Raw genomic sequence first — 20,292 nt, 5'->3', positions numbered from 1 at the left:
GTAAAATGGTGGGGCAACACAGTTTGATCATCTCAATGGAAATTCCATCAGTACCAACAGCAGAAGATGTAATAGATGCAATCACGTCAGAAATCAGAGGGATCTCCACAATCTTAAATGAAAACTCACTGCTATAAGTAGGAGCACTGTACAGATCAAGGTCAGAAGCCTGCAAATCTTTAATAATGTCATTTACACTGCCCACAAAATAATCATCAATTTGATCAGGATGTTTTAAATTTAAAGGTAGACAAGATTTTTTAACTGATTTAAGTTCAAAATTTTCAAGTTATCCCACATCTGTTTGGCAGTGCGCATAGCAGCAATAGAACCAAAATAAGGTAGCTTTTCATTTCTTATAGCTGCAGTAGTAAGATTACGAAGGGTCTTATAATATTCTCAATGAGCCGGCCTGCCCGTATGTCTAAACTTGATTTTTGCCTCATTTCTCGACTTAATTATTAATGTAATATTATCAGTCACCCAGGGTGCGGGAGGCTTGGTAAATCGACATTGCTTTATCGGAGCGTGAATATTAAATAAATCAATTAAGGCGTTTTTAAAGAATGAGACCTTATCGTTAATATCAGTTAGATAAAATATAAAATTGAATGGAATTGATTGTAAATCACGCAGAAAAGGTACACTATCAATACGGCTTAATAATCGTAGAGACTTAAACACTGAAGATTGTCTACCTACATTCACACCAACATCACAAAATACAATATCGTGATCAGACAAATTGCACGGGAGTACTCCACTGCGAAGAACCAGAGTATTTTCGAACGTTATCAACAAGTCTATCAGTGAAGCCGTTTTAAAAATAATTCTTGTAGGTACATCAATCAATTGTTGACCTCCAAGGGAATTTAGCAAATTCAACAGATACTCACTAACGCAATTATCCATATTGATAAAATTAACATTAAAATTACCGCAACATATAATTCGATCACGTCGAACTATCGTTCCAAATCCTTGTCACATGGCTTACTTGCAGCTAATGCTTCTTCCAATTTTTGGCATATAAAATCTTATATGAGCTCTTAATATGAATATCTTAAATCCCGCCTTGCTTGGTGCTTTAATTTTACTTGTTAGGTACCGTAAGATGGGGCTACTTGGCCACCCCGGGGCTACATGGACACAATGCATACGTGAGGTTAGGTTATGTTTTTGTTTCTGGTGTTTTTTTTCTTGTTATCAAATTAAGTCACTGATTAAAAATGGTGCGCACGTATCAAAAAGCTCCAGGGTCAAAACCCTACATGAATTACAAAGTGGAAGACTTGGAAAAGGCTATGGATGCAGTTCGGAAGGGTGTGTCAAGGAAAAAGGTCACAGAGACGTTCAAAGTGCCTCGGAGAACATTAGTACGGAAGATGCTTGGAAGGAATTCAAGACCCGTTGGACATGGAGCTGTAACTTTGGCTGTTGTTGTGAATTGGGGGTTACCCTTGACAAAGGCCAACATTCGAGATGTGGTGAAAAAATATCTAGATAAACAAGGGAAGCAGCTTAAGGTGTTCAAGAACAACAGTCCAGGTCCAGATTTCATCAATTCTTTTATCGCTAGAAACAACTTGTCCATCAGAATAACATCAAACATCAAGCGGTCCAGTTAATGTTTAATTCAATAAAAAATGTGTCTTTTACATAAAAATACATTCAAATAGCTGCTGATTGTGCATTGATCTGAAGCGGATGGAGAACATCAATAAGAAATATTAAAACAGGACCAAGTGCAATATATGGTTTGGACCATAATGTGCTACTAACAACCTAAGCTCAAAAACTACCAACGTCCAATTAGTAAAGTCCAAGCAAAAGAATGAATGCGTCAGGGACGGGGCAGTTACAAAATCAGCAAGAAACAAAAATCACAAGGAGCCAGGCTTGTACTATGGCGTGGATGGACAATAACATCCCAATTGTGTTTCTGAAACCTTGCTGTGATTTAAGGTGGCATTATTATTGCATTGTATTGCATTGTCATTAAGCAACCTACCTGATTCGTTTCTTCAACCTTTCTATTCGTTTCTATCGAATGGCTTTGTGTAGTTTTTCGAGAATTTGACAATAAATATTGCTGTTGATTGTCGTTTTCGATGGTAAATGCTTTATGAGCAAAATGCATATTCCAGAACACAGTTGCCATTGTCATTTTTGCAGATTGAGGTCAAAGTGAACTTACTTAATCACAGGCAGTAACGCCGTTTAAATCTCTTCGAGCCGATCCTGTATATGGGAGAATTCGCAAGTTGCAGCTGCGCGCTAAGAACATAACCCAGATCGACTCTTCGAAGGTTAAGTTCTTCGCTGGCAAGTTAAATTTATCGTAAATAGTGACTGTTTGAGCCGCCTCGGTATAATTATGCCCCTAATATCGAAGGCAACGCACTCGTCAGCACACACTATAATATATAAAAAGTGATACATATTAATACAATATATCACAGAATACGTATTGCAATACGCGATTTGCTTATTGCAATACCAATACTGTGATATTGGTTGCATACTTGAAAGGATGACGTCGGTTATGATAATTAATTAACACACTGTATAAGCTAAACTTCTCGGCTTATGACTCATAGCCTCCAAATAAAACCATGACAGTTTCGATAAGAGTAAACAAGGCAATTATAAAATAGCTATAAAGTTCTCGTTGAATTTAAGTTGATATTAAAAGGGTCAATCTGATATAAACGTTTCACAAAACTAACAACCATTATTCTGGTCAACATAGAGAAAGTCGTTAATTTTTAAAATTCCTTCGCGTAAGGAATTTCTGTTAGCATTACGACCGGGCTATAAACGTCGCTTCTACGAAACTTCACAGTTCAGAACTTTATTGTTTAGAGCTGGCTTCTTCAAAGGACGCCGGAGGCTCGGACGGAAAAAGCGGAAAACGAAAACGTTTAAGAGGGCGAAAGCACAATGCGGGAAGCGCATAATTAACGAATCAAAACAATTAATCCTTACCGAGGAAAAAACAAAAGGACAAAGAAGGGTTCCGTTCTAATTAACTGTAGCGAGAGCAGTGTAAAAGTCTATTTGAATAACCGCGAGCTGTTTTGAACGGTAGGAAAGAAAGATAAGCTGAATAAGAGCCTTTTTCCTCATCGTTTATTTATTCGAAATAAAAGCGAGACATTATCTATTTTCAACCAGTAAAATAAATCATCATGTTTTATATAGTTGTACTTATTAGTATATAAGGCGTGGTCATTCTAACGGTTTCTTATCAAAATTTAGTAAATACGATCGGTCACGTCATTTCAGGATGGACGATTTAAAAGAGACTTCTAGGACATTACAGTCACTCTTGACGTGGCAGGATAATAAAAAATTCAGAACGTGTCTCGTATTGCCCGATCGATATAACGCTGTAAAAGTAAGTTGATATTAAGTTCAAAAATAAAAATTTTGCTAAAAATATGACTTTATAGAAACAACTGGGTTAATAATATTTAATGATTTCTGATATGAATTAATCTAGGTAAGAGAACGGCTTCTGTAACTGTACATTCTAAAGGAATGCAGTCTCAACTAGATTTTCTCTTACATATCCTTGTACGGTAGCAAAACGTGTCTTGTAACCATCGATTTATTAAAATATTATCACTCATCAACTAAATTAACATCCGAAATTATCTTTCTGTTGTCATTGACGTCAAGTTAATTATGAGGGTCGACGAGAGGATTCGAGGACGCCAAAACTTATTTAATTGCACTTGATTACAAGTTCGGAATGGATTTACGGCCGCTAGATTTCCCGTCATCGACACCGGGTTGGCAAGAAAAACCCACGGGATTTTATCCAGTTGATCCTTGACCGTCTAGGAAAAAAAAACTTACTCAAAGTTTGCTTATCGACGCCTCACACCAATTCCAATCCCAACTGATGCAAGCGATTTCGTAAAAATCGTTCTCCGGGTACGGCAAAACGGGATGAAAGGCGGCTTATTGACGACTGGTTGCTGGGGAATAATTAATCAGAGGTCTCCAATTCATTGTTCAGCTAACAAAAAAAAGGCGCTCAATGAGGCACCTTTGGACGTACCGAACGGGAATATCAGCTGGGGAACAAAAGCACCCTTTCGTGCTCGTTTTGTGTAAAAAGCAATTGAACAAATTGATTCTAAACTTGTTTACATCCGAACCGTAGAACAATTAGAGAATGTTAGCGGCGAGGTGATTAAATATTGTTAGACGTTGAGAGAAAGTTCATTAATTTCCTTGGAAGTAATCAAGTCTTTATAAAGTAGTTTCTCATTGTATGTAATTAAAAATATCTTTTATATTAAAGAACAAAGATTTAAGGTAAAAAATGGTTCCAAGGGGAAGAATTAGGCTGGAAGGTGTGCGATGATGGAGGAAGGAGTTCAACACAATTTCGTAATCCTTGCCACAACAAAGCAAAGATTAGAAGAGTGACAAAGAAGGTGCGGAGGAGAAGAAGGATATGGTACAAGCGTAGAATACAATCACCACGAATGCCACGAATGCAACGATTTAAGACTGGAAACGGTTTATAAAGGAAAGATGGTGATGACGGACAAGAAGAGAGATTCAACTTGATATGCTCCCTGAGAAGCGGAAGATTCTTTGAAGACTTCCTGAAGAAGACCGAATGGCATTAGAGCGAAAATGCTTAGCAGCTGGATGGAGATTAGGCCGGGTGTACTCCCTGGCGTCATGAACAGGTGCCTAAAAGAAGCTACAATGATCCTGAAAGATAAAACAATGCCCGTTGAGAGTCCAAAGGAGTATTGTTTGATATCATTGTTGAATGTGATAGGGTAAAATGTTAGAGAGGATCCTCTGGAGCAGGATATGGGAGAGGTATGATGAAGTGGGATGGGCGAGCAGTAGGCAATTTGCAAATCATTGGTCAATGAAGCGGAGGAGAAGTATATCATGGCTATATTCACGGATAGTGCCTAAAAGAAGATTACTTCTCCAAGTCATAAGGTTTGCGAAAGCAGTCATGATCCTGAAAGGCAAAAAAATCATTGAGAGTGCAAAAGCTTATCAGTGTGGAATATGTTGTGAAAAGTGCTAGAGAGGGTGCTTTGGAGCAGAATATGAGAAAAGTATAATGACGTGCGTTAGACGAACAAATGGCAGTTTGGTTTTAGGGAAGATGAAGGTACGTTGGATGCGCTGGTGATTGTGCAGAGATTAGTCAGTAGCGCGGAGAAGAAGTGCATTCTGGGTATATTCGTGGATAGTGCTGAAAGAAGGTTACTTCCCCAAATCATGGAATATCGGTATATTCGTAGATATGGCCAGGACAATTAACAACCTAAATTGGAGTGTCAATCTGAGGAGGTTGCTATAGCTATGAATCTGTGGGAGGAATTGAAGAACTTGAATGGTAGGGATCGTGATGGAGTCTAGTGTGAAAAGGGTTGGGAGGAGGATCATGAAAGGATGTCTCCAAAGTCCTACGGCCGACATTATGGAATCTTATCTTCAACGGGATTTTTAGGATTGAGAAACAGGGATTGGAGCTGATTACCTATGCGGAGGACTTGTTAGTCTTGAGCAAAGGAAGTAGTAGTGCGAAACATGCATGATGCTGTTACAAGTTTAACTTGTAATTTAGTATAAAGTTATTGTTTTGGTTTTCTTTAGATTTTTGTTAGAGTTAGTCATGTCATCTGTCGTTCGTGGTTGAGTATTCTTTTTGATAAAGATCTCTACCCTATCTTTATCACCACCAATGATTCGGTTCGTACTCGTGCGTTGATGCATTTATCTTAGGCGTAATTTCAATTTCCGCTCTCTTCTGTCGTTGTACCTGTTGATGTGTAGACGTGTTTTGATCTAACCCTATTGACGCTTTAGTTTGGCCACATTGTGAGTTGAGCGAAAATTTTGTATAACTTTAGCTCGTGGTTCGTTTATTTACGGATATATTAAGGCCGATTACTTATTCGATCGTTGATTGAACAGATATTTTCGTATATTTTATTCTCTAGACTTCTTGTGACAGAAGAAGGGGTTGCCGTGAGATTTCGTAAGGACTTTTCTCTTTGGAGAGTATTTCTTAATTAGTCCCTTCGTTGGATTTTCTGGTTGACCTTGAGTTTCCTACGTCAAGGTTATTTTGCGTCGTATTTCGCAGTGCCATCAGCTGACGTTGTCATCCGAACCTTAACCTAACCTCTTATTCTTTACACGACGGACTACCTCTAGCAACAAATCGGCATGAAATTGGTTCTGGATAACTGACGAATTCAAACCACGGGTTTCTATATCATTTTGAGATAAGTTTTAAAATTTTTTTTTGGTTGATCTTAATTATTAGTAATTAATGTAACTGAATGAATGTTTTAAATATTCAAATAATATTCAATAGTAGTAAATATTCAAATTAAATATGAGAGAGACATAATCGTAACTCAATCTCTAAATTTTTGAGGTTATTTCATTTTATTTGTGATCTTGATTCGCAAGATTTTGGTTGTTTTTGTGGACCAATAGAGTCCCGGATTGAAGTCAAAGATAGCTATCTATGTCTTACGTTGACAGTTAAATATCATTCATTTTGAAACTTTGAAATTTTATTAATATCGATTTATTTATTTTTTTTTGCGAGTATAGAAGTAAGACATTCTTTAATCATGTTCATAACCTTCAGGTTATTTGAAATTAAGTTTTAATCAACGTTCGATTTAATTTTTCTCTCTCTATGTGAGATATTGTGTCTCAAAAGGAGTTACATAAATTTATTATAATTTTTGAATGTTTTATCTTTTTTTTCCAACTGGTTTATTATATTGCATTATCAGCATATTTTTTTTGTATTATTGCAGTAGTTCTCCACATAGTTCTCCCCATTTTCTCCCCATTTCAATTGTTCGCTGCTCATATTACCTGTTTAAATATTTTGTACGTTTCCAAGTTCAACGTATTAGATTTACTATTGTAGAAGTGAAAAAGGTAGAGCTTTGTGGCATACTTATTATTTTCTCACTCGTTTTGGATCGTTCTCCCACTACCCAATCTATAAGACTGAGCTATTGAGCCTTAGCTGAAGATTTTCAGCGCGTAACAATGCTCATGATAATGCATATAAGCCGTAATCTAAGCCAGTGGTGAGGGTGAGGCGTTGTCGATCGCATGCAGAAACGAGGTAAAATACCTAGAATTGGTGCTAAACAAAATGAGTACAATACATAGAACATCGATAGTATGTGGAGGTAAAGTTCATAAGAATGCTGGGTATGCTACGAAGGGCGATGAGAACGTAATTGTGTGGCATGGATGAGAGGAGAGGTGTCATTGCTGGATGGAGGAGAAGGGGGTAGTAGCGGAGGAAGTGGTTTATACCTGTTACTTGTACTGACCGGACACGGGTCCATGAAAGCTATACTGGTGGATTTGGGTTTGGGGGAAGTGGATGGGTGTAGGGGAGAGGGAGACGTAGAACTATATGTTTCGAGATTGTGTGTTGTATGGTGTGTGTAGAAATGAATTTATGAATAGGCTGGGATCGAATGGAATGGAAGAAAAGGATTCGTTGAAGGAAGTGTTTGTGTCCCTGAAAAAGTTCGCAAGCAGGAAATTTGAGTGGTGCAGTACTAATATAGGTTGTAGATCTTACCTGATTCATGATAAACGTGGGATTTCGCGTGCGTTCCATGCTTAATCACCGATGCAACATAATCTAACGGAATATATATCATATGAATGCAAACTAAAAGGTGGTGACTCCTGGCCCTGATTGATACTGTTTGCTGTTTGTCAGTGTACTTATTAATACTTACTAAGCCTATATACCATCTGTATTGTGTGGGTGTATGTAATTAAAAAGGTAGAAAAGGTATTTCTATACATATAAGAACAAAGATTTGACGAAAAATAAGAAATAACTAAAAAAATCACCCCAAAGAAACGACAGAATTACCAGAATTACCTTTAATGGAGTAAAAATGTTTTTCGAAGGACTCCCGAAAAGATCCGACTTATCGGTGGCGCTACAATACCGCTTCTTTAAAATTCTACCCTCCGTTCCGGATCTGTTGAGCACGTACAGTTTCAATGACCCACGGCCAGTTATCGTCGGTTCTTCTTTTCAGTGACCACGTACCCTTTTCAATTCGACAAACCTTTTCGGTAACAATTATTAAATTCCAGCAATCACCCGTTGCAACGTCAGCGAGATTGATTGATGGAAACGATTCTTGTGGCCCATATCACATCTACGTACTAATTGGAATCCATAGTTTTAGCTCAACGCCAACGGTGCGGGTGAACTGCAAAACTTTGAAAACACAAACAAGGCGCGCTGTAATTGCAACTTTAAACCAAATTACGTCGGTTAACGACGAAGACCTCGACGTGAACGAACCGCAATCAGTGTAAATAGAGCGGGTTTAGGAGCACCAGACGTCACGAATGCCCTCTAACCTGATAAAATACTGTGATGTGGGCAAGTCTTTTCGTGTCTAGATACGATTAAGGATTGATTTTTGCAAATGACGTGGTGTTATCAAGTTTTGATGAAACGTTGATTTAAAAGATTATGGAAAGAGTTATGAACCCAAAAAAAAAATTGATGCTGACTTATGAAAATTAGATGGCCGCAGTCGATTGCGAACCAACCGGAATCGCAATCTTATTTCCCGGATTTGTGGCCTCGAGATCCACCCCTCGTCGTCACCGAGTCCTCTTGGCACGTATCCGAATCTGTTTCCCATACATTATGTAGGCATAGTCTGATTTGAATTAGCATTTTTATGAGGACGCCACCACGATGTGTTCTTAAATGAATTATGAGTTTCGCTGATTGGTTCCATGACAACCACCCCGGATATTTTATTCGGTTTCCGCGGTGCGTTCGCGATCTGAATACCGAATCATCTCAACTTTCATCATCAATTGTCCGCAGTCGAGAATTCATAACTAAGCCGTATTTAAAAAGAACGGGGTCGAGGAAAATGTGCCGAAGTGGTTCTACTCAATTTCCATTGGCCCAGGTGAAATAGGCAATTTGAATTTTGAATACAGACGAATGTTAGTATAATAAACGATGAAATGACTGGGTATACAATTAAACTTGCTCGCAGTAATACAATTGCTCCCAAGTCGACTATAAAATCTCATAACAAGAAACCTCCCCTCGTCATGAACCAGAGAACTAAATGTCGTGTTGTAACATTTCCTTGTCGAGCAAGGTTCTAATAAGGAAGTTTATATTTCCGCAGCCTCAAAAATGTAGGTTATATCCGAATAATGGTCGAGTTATTTTTACGGAAAATTCATTATTACGAAATTTTTACAAAGACGATTTTTACGCCATGCCGTATCGCTTAATGCATTAAAACGGGTAGAAGAACATTTGTCTTGTTAACTCGTCCACTTTCTTAATAATTAACTACAGCAACAAAGATAAATTCAGTGTCGCCGTTGGGACAGCTTAAGGAAGCAATTTATATCCTACCGCAGGATAGTGCCTGTTCTACGGAAACCGCTTCCGGTTCACAATGCAGCCCGACTACTTTTGGGCTATGGGTTCCGTATTTCGTTAAACCCTCCGAGGTGCGGGAATTAAATTGTCCTCTTTAAATGGAGGATGAATTTACTTATTTCAAAATTTAATTTCTCAAGAAACTGGTTTTATACGACCTCAACTTCCACTTTATTAACGATCCAACTAACATTACTATCTACTCTCTACAATATTATTTGAATAGAAGAAAATTTCTTTCAACCTCAACTTAATTTATAATCGTTTTTTTTTAAAGTATGATACTAAAAGTGATAGAAATTCCGGACGTTTTGCATGATAGTGTTTAGTGTCCGGACAAGTCAAAGCTCAGGAAACTTGACAATTTCCTCTAAGGTGGGTATGCGTCCTGAATCTAAATTGAGAATTAGGTCGGATTAGGGAAACTTCAACTTCGCAACTTCAACAAACAGCACTTACACCTCTCCGGCCGTCCCAACTTCGGCATTAATTACCACCGTAATATCCGTGACATCATCTTAATCGCGTTAATGGAAACATTCCTCGAAAATTTTCAATTCAGAAGCACATTCTAATTAGTTTTTCGCGGCCCGTACTAATACCCGGGTTTAGGTCGACCCCAATTTTAATCGAGACGATTACAGAATAGTGTCTCAGCTCTATTCCAAGCAATTCTACGAATTTGGCCAGAACTATTAACTTATAGTTTCGGAATACCTGCAACTGTGCTAATTCGCGCAATTAAAAATTAAAAATGATTGAGATATATATTCTTGAATCTAATGAGAACTTTTTTTGAAGGTAATCACAATTTTTATGACCTTATGAAGATAAATTTTTACAATCATTTTTAAAAAAATCGGAAAAATCAAATTATCGATATATCTTAATGAATATAACGAATTATAGAGGAACTTTCTCATGAACTAAATTGTACTTGAAAATCTCTACTCGTTCTTGAGATAATTATTTGTAAATTTAAGCCAAATTTAATTTTAAATTTGTAATTAAATTTATGTTTATGATTTTCTACAATTATTTTTACAAAATCATGGAAAGTCGAACACTTCGTATATCGTGATGAGTTAATCACCATTTATAGAACAAAGTGGGAACTTCCTCCTGAAAACAAATCGTATTTGAAAATTTCTATTCATTCTTGAGATAATAATTCTTGAACCTAATCAGCATTTCTTAATTAATAATTTTCAACCATCATTTTTAAAAAATCTTGGAAAGTCGAACTCTTTGTATTTCTTGATAAGTTACTTATTTGTAGAAGAAAGTATGAACTTTCTCATAAACAAAACAGTACTTGAAAATCTCTATTTGTTCTAGAAATATTAATTTTTGAACTTGAAAAGGTTAATTAGAATTTCTATGATTTTCTACAATTAACAATTTTGTACAATCAGTTTTAGAAATCATGGAAAATCGAGCTCTTGGTCTTTCTTGATGAGTTACTCACCATTTATAGAAGAGAATGTGAACTTTCTCATGAACGAAATAGTACTTGAATATCTCTATTTGTTCTTGAAATATTAATTATTGAACTTACCCAGAATTTTTATGATTTTCTAAAGTTTTCTACAACCGTGTTTAAAAAATCATGGAAAATCGAACACTTTGTATATCTTCATGAGTTACTCGCCATTTATAGAGCAAAGTATGACTTCCTCTTGAAAATAACCATATTTGAAAATCTCTATTCGTTCTTGAGAAAATAATTCTTGGACCTAATCAAAATTTCTATGATTTTCTAAAATTAATAATTTTCAACCATCATTTTTAAAAATCATGGTAAGTCGAACTTTTTGTATTTCTTGATGAGTTACTCACCATTTATAAAAGAAAGTATGAACTTTCTCATGAATAAAACAGTACTTGAAAATCTCTATTTGTTCTTGAAATATTAATTTTTGAATTTACCTAATTTTTATGATTTTCTAAAGTTGTCTACAACCATCTTTAAAAAATCATGGAAAATCGAACTTTTGGTATACAGGCTGTTCAGAAATTGGCGGATAATCTACACGTAGCGACGTTCTACGACAGACTCTGAATTGAAAATCTTAATGTTAAAATGTTGTACTACTATGTTGCCAAATGTGTTTTTCATGAAGATATGATAATGAAAAAATGTGAAAGCTAAAGAAAATAACTTTAACAAAAAAACTAGTTTTCAAAATTTTTTTTGGTCGAACAAATTATCCGACCTTTTAGAACCTCCTGTAGACGTATGAAGCATGGTACAACATTTTACAATTAAGATTTTCGCTTTAGAATCGAACGAAGAATGTCGCTACGTGTAGATTATCCGCCAATTTCTAAACATCCTGTATATTAATGAATTACTCACCATTTACAAAAAAAAGCATGTACTCTTTCACGAAAAAAAAAAAACAGTACTTAAAGATCTATATCTATTCTAACTAAATAACAATTTGTAAACTTAATAAGAACTTCTATGACTTTTATAAAGATAACAATTCCTTTACAATCATTTTTAAGAAAAGTCATGGAAAATATAATCGATCTTTTTCACGAACAAAACGAACGATATAAATGTAATATTTCTGATTTTCCTATGGTCGACACTTTTAACATTATTATGGTTAAAAGCAACAATAGCTTCGGCTTGCTACTCTTAATATTAGAACGATACCAGCATGTTTGAACTTAAAAACGAAAGATCAAAGACAATTTTAACCTTTTACGTTTTAATACCATTATACATGCCTTTTACTACTAGAGTGAGTGCATATTTTATACGGCACAAAGTGACAGCGTTTGGAATTCTTAGAACGCTTTTTGTGTATTCTTATTTGATCAGATTCTTTTATATTATGAAGCCAACGTAATAGTTTGTGAACGGTTACTTTTTAATGTGATTTTAATTTATGTAAATAACAAACACGATTAAGTTTCTCATTAACGATTATCATGATATGATGCTAATCAAATCAAGAAATACAGGTTTATGAAGCTGGATTAAACTTTGTAAACATACTTTACATAATCCAACATTTAAGCTCATTAAAATTTCTAGGGAACTTTGCATTTGTGCAACGAAATTCTAAAAGTGGTGTGACGTAAAATTTACCTGCATCGCATACAAGACATTTTAAAACGTTTGTGTAGGTAAAAAACGAATTAGAGGATTCAGTGGTCCGGAGCGAACAACGTCAAAGATAAAAACACTTAAAAAATGTAATAAGCGCTTACGCCGGATGCAGAAACCTAGGCGCAAATCCAAAACTCTTGTCTGAAGATGAATAGTTTTTGCAGGACAGCTTCATGAATAATACATACGGAACATTCGGTAATGAACAGACGTTGTCGGCCGTGTTTGCTAAATTAATTACGTTCGCGGAGATCTGATTCACGTTTCCGCGCGAAGCCGCAACAAAGAGGGCGACCGACCGTCCGGGTCTGTTTTATTTTTCAATTAAGCTTGAGTTTAAAACCTGCATTATGGCACGGCTTCGTCCTCAGGCGGCATACGTTTATAAGTGGGACTAATTACCGCCGCGTTTACGTCCTCTTTAAATATGTATAAAGTAATTAGTATAGCTTTCACGGCGTTACATGCTACTACAAGTCCGTATGAAGGCGTAAATATTCTACTAGTGTTTTCATCGAACAATATTCGGCTTTTTATTTAAAAAGATCGCCTAAAGTGTTCGGGCAAAGCACAATAATATTTATTATTAATTCTTCGATGAACAGCGATTATCATTGATGTATATACTGTTTACTATTAAATATATTATATTCAATTTAATTACGTGAAATTTGGCTACAACAAGTAAATTATTCAATTTATTAATTCAAGTTTATATTTAATTAAATTGTAATATTAATACTAATTATTAATAAAATACTGTTATCTGTTAATGTATGTCATTACGTCCAAAGTGTTAACATCAAATAATTCCACTACATATATTTTAATAATCTAAATAATGATTTTTATTTAACTCTACTGTTATTTAATCACATTACTATATCGTAACATTGTACCTAATAAATTTATTTCTTTATGACTTCCTAAAGAAAAAGAATTTGGCTTCAATACAATACGAGGAAAGATTTACAATCATAAATAACCTATGTGCATTTTTTTAAATTTTATCTTTTTTTTGCGGATTCATAATTAATGCAGTTCTGAATTGTTTTAAATATCTCAAAATTGTTTATGTTAAATATAGAAGAACTTAGCTTCAATACGACGTCAAAATCGTTTTCCTATCTTCAAAACTAATCCCTCAGTGATTTTATCCATTTTATCGATTTTTAACATACCTCTATTAAAGTACAGTTCAGGATTCTTTAAATATCTCAAAATAATTTATAATAAATATATTAACTACTTTATAACTACAAAAAGAAGCAGAATTTGGCTTTAATGCAATATCAAAATCGTTATCCTATCTTCGAAAATAATCCCTCAGCGATTTTTTGAATTTTATCGATTTTCACCATATCTTCATTAAAGCAGAGTTCAGAATTGTTTTAAATATCTCAAAGTTGTTTATAACAAATATATTAATTTCTTTATTCATTCTTTAAGAAGAAGGATTTGGCTTCAATCCGACATCAAAATCGGTTTCCTAACTTCAAAAATAATCCCTCAGCGATTTTTTGAATTTTACCGATTTTCAACATATCTCAATTAAAACAGAGTTCAGAATTGTTTTAAATATCTCAAAATTGTTTATAATAAATTTATTACTTTCTTTATTACTTCTTAAAGAAGAAGAATTTGGCTTCAATACATCAAACTCGTTTTTCTATCTTCAAATAATCCCTCAATGATTTTTTTAATTTTATCGGTTTTAAACATACCTCAATTAAAGCATAGTTCTGAATTTTTTAAATAGCTCAAAATTGTTTATAATAAATTTATTAATTTCTTTATTACTTCTTTAAGAAGAAGAATTTCGCTTTAATACGTCATCAAAATCGTTTTCGTATCTTCAAAGGTAATCTCCAGGGATTTTTTGAATTTTATCGATTTTTCACATACATACCTCAATTAAAGCATAGTTCTGAATTTTTTAAATATTTCAAAATTGTTTATGATAGGTAAATATATTAACTTCTTTATAACTACATAAAGAAGAGGAATTTGGCTTTAATGCATCATCAAAATTGTTATCCTATCTTCGAAAATAATCCCTCAGTGATTTTTTGAATTTTATCGATTTTTAACATACTTCAATTAAAGCAAAGTTTAAATATCTCAAGATTGCTTATGATAAATATATTAATTTCTTTATTACTTCTTAAAGAAGAAGAACTTGACTTCAATACGATATCAAAATCGTTTTCCTATCTTCAAAAGTAATCCCTCAGTGATTTTTTCAATTTTATCGATTTTTAACATACCTCTATTAAAGCACAGTTCAGGATTCTTTAAATATCTCAACAATTTTTATAATAAATATATTAACTACTTTATAACTACGTAAAGAAGAAGAATTTGGCTTTAATGCAACATGAAAATCGTTATCCTATCATCGAAAATAATCCCTCAATTATTTTTTTAATTTTATCGATTTTCAACATATCTCAATTAAAGCAGAGTTCAGAATTGTTTTAAATATCTCAAAATTGTTTATAATAAATATATTAATTTCTTTATTACTTCTTAAAGAAGAAGAATTTGGCTTCAATACAACATCAAAATTGTTTTCCTATCTTCAAAAATAATCTTTCAGTGATTTTTTGAATTTTTTCGGTTTTTAAAATGCTTCAATTAAGGCATAGTTCTGGACTTTTTAAATATCCCAAAATTGTTTATGATAAATATATTAATTTCTTTATTACTTCTTAAAATAGAAGAATTTGGCTTTAATACGACATCGGAATCGTTTTTCTATCTTTAAAAATAATCCCTTTGTGATTTTTTAAATTGTATCAATTTGTAATATATTTTTTGTAATTCGCTACGGTAATGGAAGCCATAACAGTACTCAAACGGGTGCTGTAATGAGACTCCTTACAGCATCCGATGCTGTAATGAGATTTTAGTAACATTTTATGGAACCAGTTCAAGTTGGTGACATTGGGTCATTAATTTGTCTAGTTGTCAATGTGACAATTTTTGTCTATGGATGTTTAAACACGTTCTTAGCATCGAATACAAAGTCCACAATGATGAGGACATTGACTCTGGGCAATTTCTCTTATTTTGGGAGGTGTACATCAAACATTTTTTTCAGGTGAATATGTTTTGTGTTTAGACAGTTTCTAATTGTCAATTCAAAGTTTCTATTTTCAAGTGTTCCGGTGTTACCAACTGCTACATACCTATTTCCCTACATTGCCAAAATTTAGTTTATTTTTGTTAAAAAAAAGTATAAAAACGCGAATTACAAAAAATAGCATAAAAAACACGTTTCATAGGGCTTAAAGCACTCATTCGTTAAAAAACGCCATAGCGCTGAAGCACATGTCACTTTAGCGCCGTATTGGAAAAGATATTTTTTTGCTTCACGGACGCTAAGTAAAGATTTTAAAAATTAATAAAAAATGAAACTAACCTTTTAATTGTTTGCTTTCTTATTTTCATCTCAAATTAATATCACATAAAAAAACTAAATAAATTAAAGAACAAAACAAATAATTATCTCTTATATTTTAAATTTTAATAAACACAAAAAAAATGACACATTTTAAACTTTTTATGAAGAAATAAACCATTAAGTGACAATTGATTTTTTGAATAATTCTTTAAACATATAGTGTCATGATAGTGCAAAAAAGTTAATTTAATATTTTTATTTTTTATAAATATTAATATTAACTGTGCATTTCTTGAAAACAGCTCCACAAAAGTTTACTTCTTCTGAGGGAACTACTCCTTTTTTGGTGGAAACTTCTCTGGAGATGTTTTCACTGTCATTAAAAATTACTGTATTATCATGAATTGAATCATTATTTATGTTAACGTCTACGTTATGGCTTGATAAAATTTTTCTTGCATTTTCATTTTGATTGAACATCGACTCTTCTATGTAGCCTTCAGCCACTGTGCCGGATTTCCATCCACCAAGTCTTTTTAAACAGGTAAGATCGCCTCCTCCATCTACAAGTAAAGTGGCTGACGTTCTTCGTAATGAATGTCCAGTATATTCGTTTGGTTGTGGTAAATTTAAGTATGTGGCCACTTTTAGAGGGATTTTACCAATCACATGAATTCCCATAACCATTCGACAACACTTTCCATTAAGATATTTTAAAAAAAATCTTCTACTTTCAAAGTCCTGAGGTCTCAATGCTACATACTTTTGATATAGGTTTATATACTTGTCTCCAATTATTGTAAATGACCTTGATTTGTTAGTTTTACTATCAGGAATAGTTACACGAATGACGGATCCTAAACTTTCTACGTCATTTAGTGTTAAATTTACTAACTCATCGCATCTACATGCCCCCGATATTCCAATTATTAAAACAACCTGAAAATAACACATTTAAATCTTCCATTTCGGTGTATTTCACCTATAATCTATAAACCGTTAACAAAACTCCCGATATTTTGACAATGACTTTAGGTTGTTTTAAATAAATCACTAGTTTAATTTTAATAAATTATTAATAAAAAAAAAAAAAAAACCTAATGAATAAAATTAAATTATTATTGAATTAAATTTTATTAACACATCTTGCGCGGGCATTTTGCCGCCAAAATGTTATCGTCTATCCATAATCCATAAAAAACGAGTTTAGTCGCTTCCCGCTCAACATATGAAATTCGCGCAAAACGACTTTAGTCGCTTCCCGCGCAGGATGTATTAATATAAATTTAATTTCTTTTTTTTTTTAATAATTTATTAAAATTAAAGTAGTGATTTATGTATTTAACCAACCTAAAGTCATTTTGACATCTCGGGAATTTTGTGAACGGATTATAAGTTACCTTAAGTCCTAAATATTTGTCATTTGGAGCTTCATCCAAAAACTTGTCAAATTGTTCTTTTGTAAATACTTTTGATTTCTTGGGTCTATAGCCCTCATTCTGTTTTTTCAAAAATGCTCGTAGTTTCATATATTTCGATATGTCAACATTGTAGTTAATGTTCAATACTGTTCTTAACATGGAGTATTGAGACCATAAAGTGGAACATTTCCATTTAGATTCGGTTACTAATTCGTAAAAATACACTAGTAATGTATTTTCCGAATAGTCTTTTATATTTTTTTTATTACACCATGTAAGAAATTTATTGTACGCACCATTATATATTTTAATAGATTTCGAAGGTAATAAACTATTTTCTATTACCTTCTTCGCGATATCGTTAATTTCGGACGACATTTTGTACAAAATAAATTTAACTAACAGTTAAAAGTTAAAATTCGCGCAAAACTGTTTACTTTTTTTTATTGGTTGTCAAATTTACGTCGTCGTTGCTAACGTTATTTTGTCATGACGTCCTTCGATTTCTCATTAATACATAATAAGTTAATTGTCATTTTATTAAATTTATTAAAATTTATATTGCAATTATTTGCAACGTTTGAAGAAAAAATACTATGTTTTATTCGGAAGAGAAGCAGATTCGTTTGTAGCTGGTCCGTCATTGCCGGACTCACTTCGTTCGTCCGGCAAACTGTCGGACACGCCACAATTTTAACGGCTCATCTGTCATTAGCGACTCACTGCGTTCGTCGCTAAGCGACAGACCACGCCATAAAAAGCACTGCTTCTCTTCCATATAAAACAATATACTATTTTAATATACTATTAATTAACGCATAATTCTGAATTTTTTAAATATCTTAAATCGTTTATAGACATAGCATTTGGCTTCAATGTAATGTAAGTTATTGGGTGGGTAGTGTGGGTTGTCGTTAACTCATTTAGCTTTTTCAATAGTCTTGGAGCTTTGGCTACTAATAGTTTTCTCCTGTAACCAGATTCCTCACACTGTGCTACTGACGTAGAATTATTTGATATGAAGATTAATCACTGAAATGTTAAACATTACCAAGCAGATTTTAAAGCTGTTACTGTAACTTAGACATATACCAGACACACGTATCTACTCTGACTCGGCTTATCCATTAATTGATATTGGAAGGGATGGAGAAGGTATGGATATACAACTGAATCCCTAGATATTACTAACAACGATGCTTCATGAAAGATTGGATTTAAATTGAGAGTTTAAATACTCAATACTATATTTGGAATTGTTTACATACTACAAATAATTTTTTTTGGATTATAAACATATTGATGTAAATGAAAATGTCAGAGTAGTTATCAATCATTGTTTTAAACTTAGAATTGAGGTATTAATTTAAGTCGTTGACTTTGCAGTAAATTGAAATGGTGTCATCGTGGACAAGTTCGAATGTCAATCGCACAAACAAATCCATCGTTCGGTAATGTCTCTTTCGCGTAGGACGGGTGATAAATCTAGTTTCCCGGAGGCGGAAACGGCGTTTTCCACCCTCCCGCGTTACGAACGATCTGCGCACACCGCCCATCGTTAAAAACGTAAAACGTGATATAAGTGCCGAACAAGCGACGTAGAAACTTGCGAAGTGACATTTTTCAATTGGAAGATTGATTGGTTTGCCTTTTCTGACCGTTAGGTTCAGGTTCGTGTTCGACCTTGGTAACCGAATGGGCGATTTATCTCCAGTACAGGGGACGGAATCGTGTGAAGATTGTTTTGACATAAAGAAAAGTAATCGATATAATCGATTTACGAGGGGCGGACTTGAAATTTTTTTCCTTTCTTTCTTGGAATCCTCTTCCGCCATTAATGGCATCTAAATTAATAAAGTTGACTGGTTTAGAACTTCCGCAATTTCATAACGGATATGAATATTTATGGGGCAAAGTTGTCGATTGCGATTTGAGTGGCCTTTCCGCTACTCGGGGCTTCTTCGACTCGGCGAATCATAATTTTTAATTAACGTTCCATCGGGCGTTGCATCGTAATTGGCATTTTATCCAATTACACGACGGGATCGCGCCGGTAATTACTTCGGTAGTCTGGAGTATCGCAAAAATTGACGGATAAATAGCGAGGAAACTTTTTCCCTTTTTAAATTACACCAAAGAAGAAAGTGGTGAGGATGAAATTTGTTCTATATTGGCTACATCTTGAAACGACGTCAACGTTGCAAAACTGCCATTACTCGCAACGCTGGTGTTCATCATGCGGAAAATTAATTATTTCTGGTTCCCGTTTTTGCTATATTACATTACAAAATTGCTTCCGTCTTCGAGCCGATATAAACTCGAACACATAACAGACACCGGGCGTTCTATATACCCAACTAAGTTTCTTCCAGTTTTTATCTCGAGGAAATAAACACACCCTTCGCTCTTCTTTTTTCTATACAAACTTTATAATACGTAGATACGTACTCTAGTAAATTATTTCCGCTGCACAATGTAGATATTTCTAAGAAGTCAGTCGTCCATTTGACTTTTATATATTTCTACAGCAAATTTTGGGAAAAAGTTGATTAATCAAATCCATTAGCACGAAGAAAAACAGAATGTCCGTCCGCAGAGTAAAGAATTGAGAGTATCAATGACAGCAGGGAATTAACATCGCCGTCAGAACGCTTATGTCCTGCGTCATCAGTCTTTCTGACGGGACGCATTAGAAGTCCTTCTCCGCGCACACACGAGCACAAACAACGAAGCGCTCCTACGGTTTCCTCTCCGAGTCAGTATGATGTATTGGGTTCCGACCGTCGAGCTAAAGCGCTCTGGCTACAATGCTAGATATGTGTTTTCAAGATAGACGTAAACACATTATTTTTAT

At 34.2% G+C, this 20,292-nt stretch overlaps 2 protein-coding genes across 7 annotated transcripts in view; one reads left to right on the top strand and one right to left on the bottom strand.

Annotated features, from left to right (window-relative positions):
• LOC111424670 (nephrin-like) overlaps positions 1-20,292 on the top strand; it is a 365,438-nt gene that overhangs the window by 107,617 nt on the left and 237,529 nt on the right. The window lies entirely within an intron of this gene.
• On the bottom strand, positions 16,168-18,236 carry LOC139430765 (uncharacterized). The gene is made up of 2 exons (XM_071198041.1): positions 17,418-18,236; positions 16,168-16,956 (listed from the first exon to the last, which is right to left on the bottom strand). The coding sequence occupies exons 1-2, from the start codon at positions 17,814-17,816 to the stop codon at positions 16,273-16,275; spliced, it is 1,083 nt and encodes a 360-aa protein (XP_071054142.1). The 5' UTR covers positions 17,817-18,236; the 3' UTR covers positions 16,168-16,272.

This window comes from Onthophagus taurus, chromosome 7, assembly GCF_036711975.1.
Source record: "Onthophagus taurus isolate NC chromosome 7, IU_Otau_3.0, whole genome shotgun sequence".
In the NCBI taxonomy this organism is placed as follows: domain Eukaryota; kingdom Metazoa; phylum Arthropoda; class Insecta; order Coleoptera; family Scarabaeidae; genus Onthophagus; species Onthophagus taurus.
Note: the sequence above shows the minus strand (reverse complement) of the source record. Positions and strands in the feature narration are given on the sequence as shown.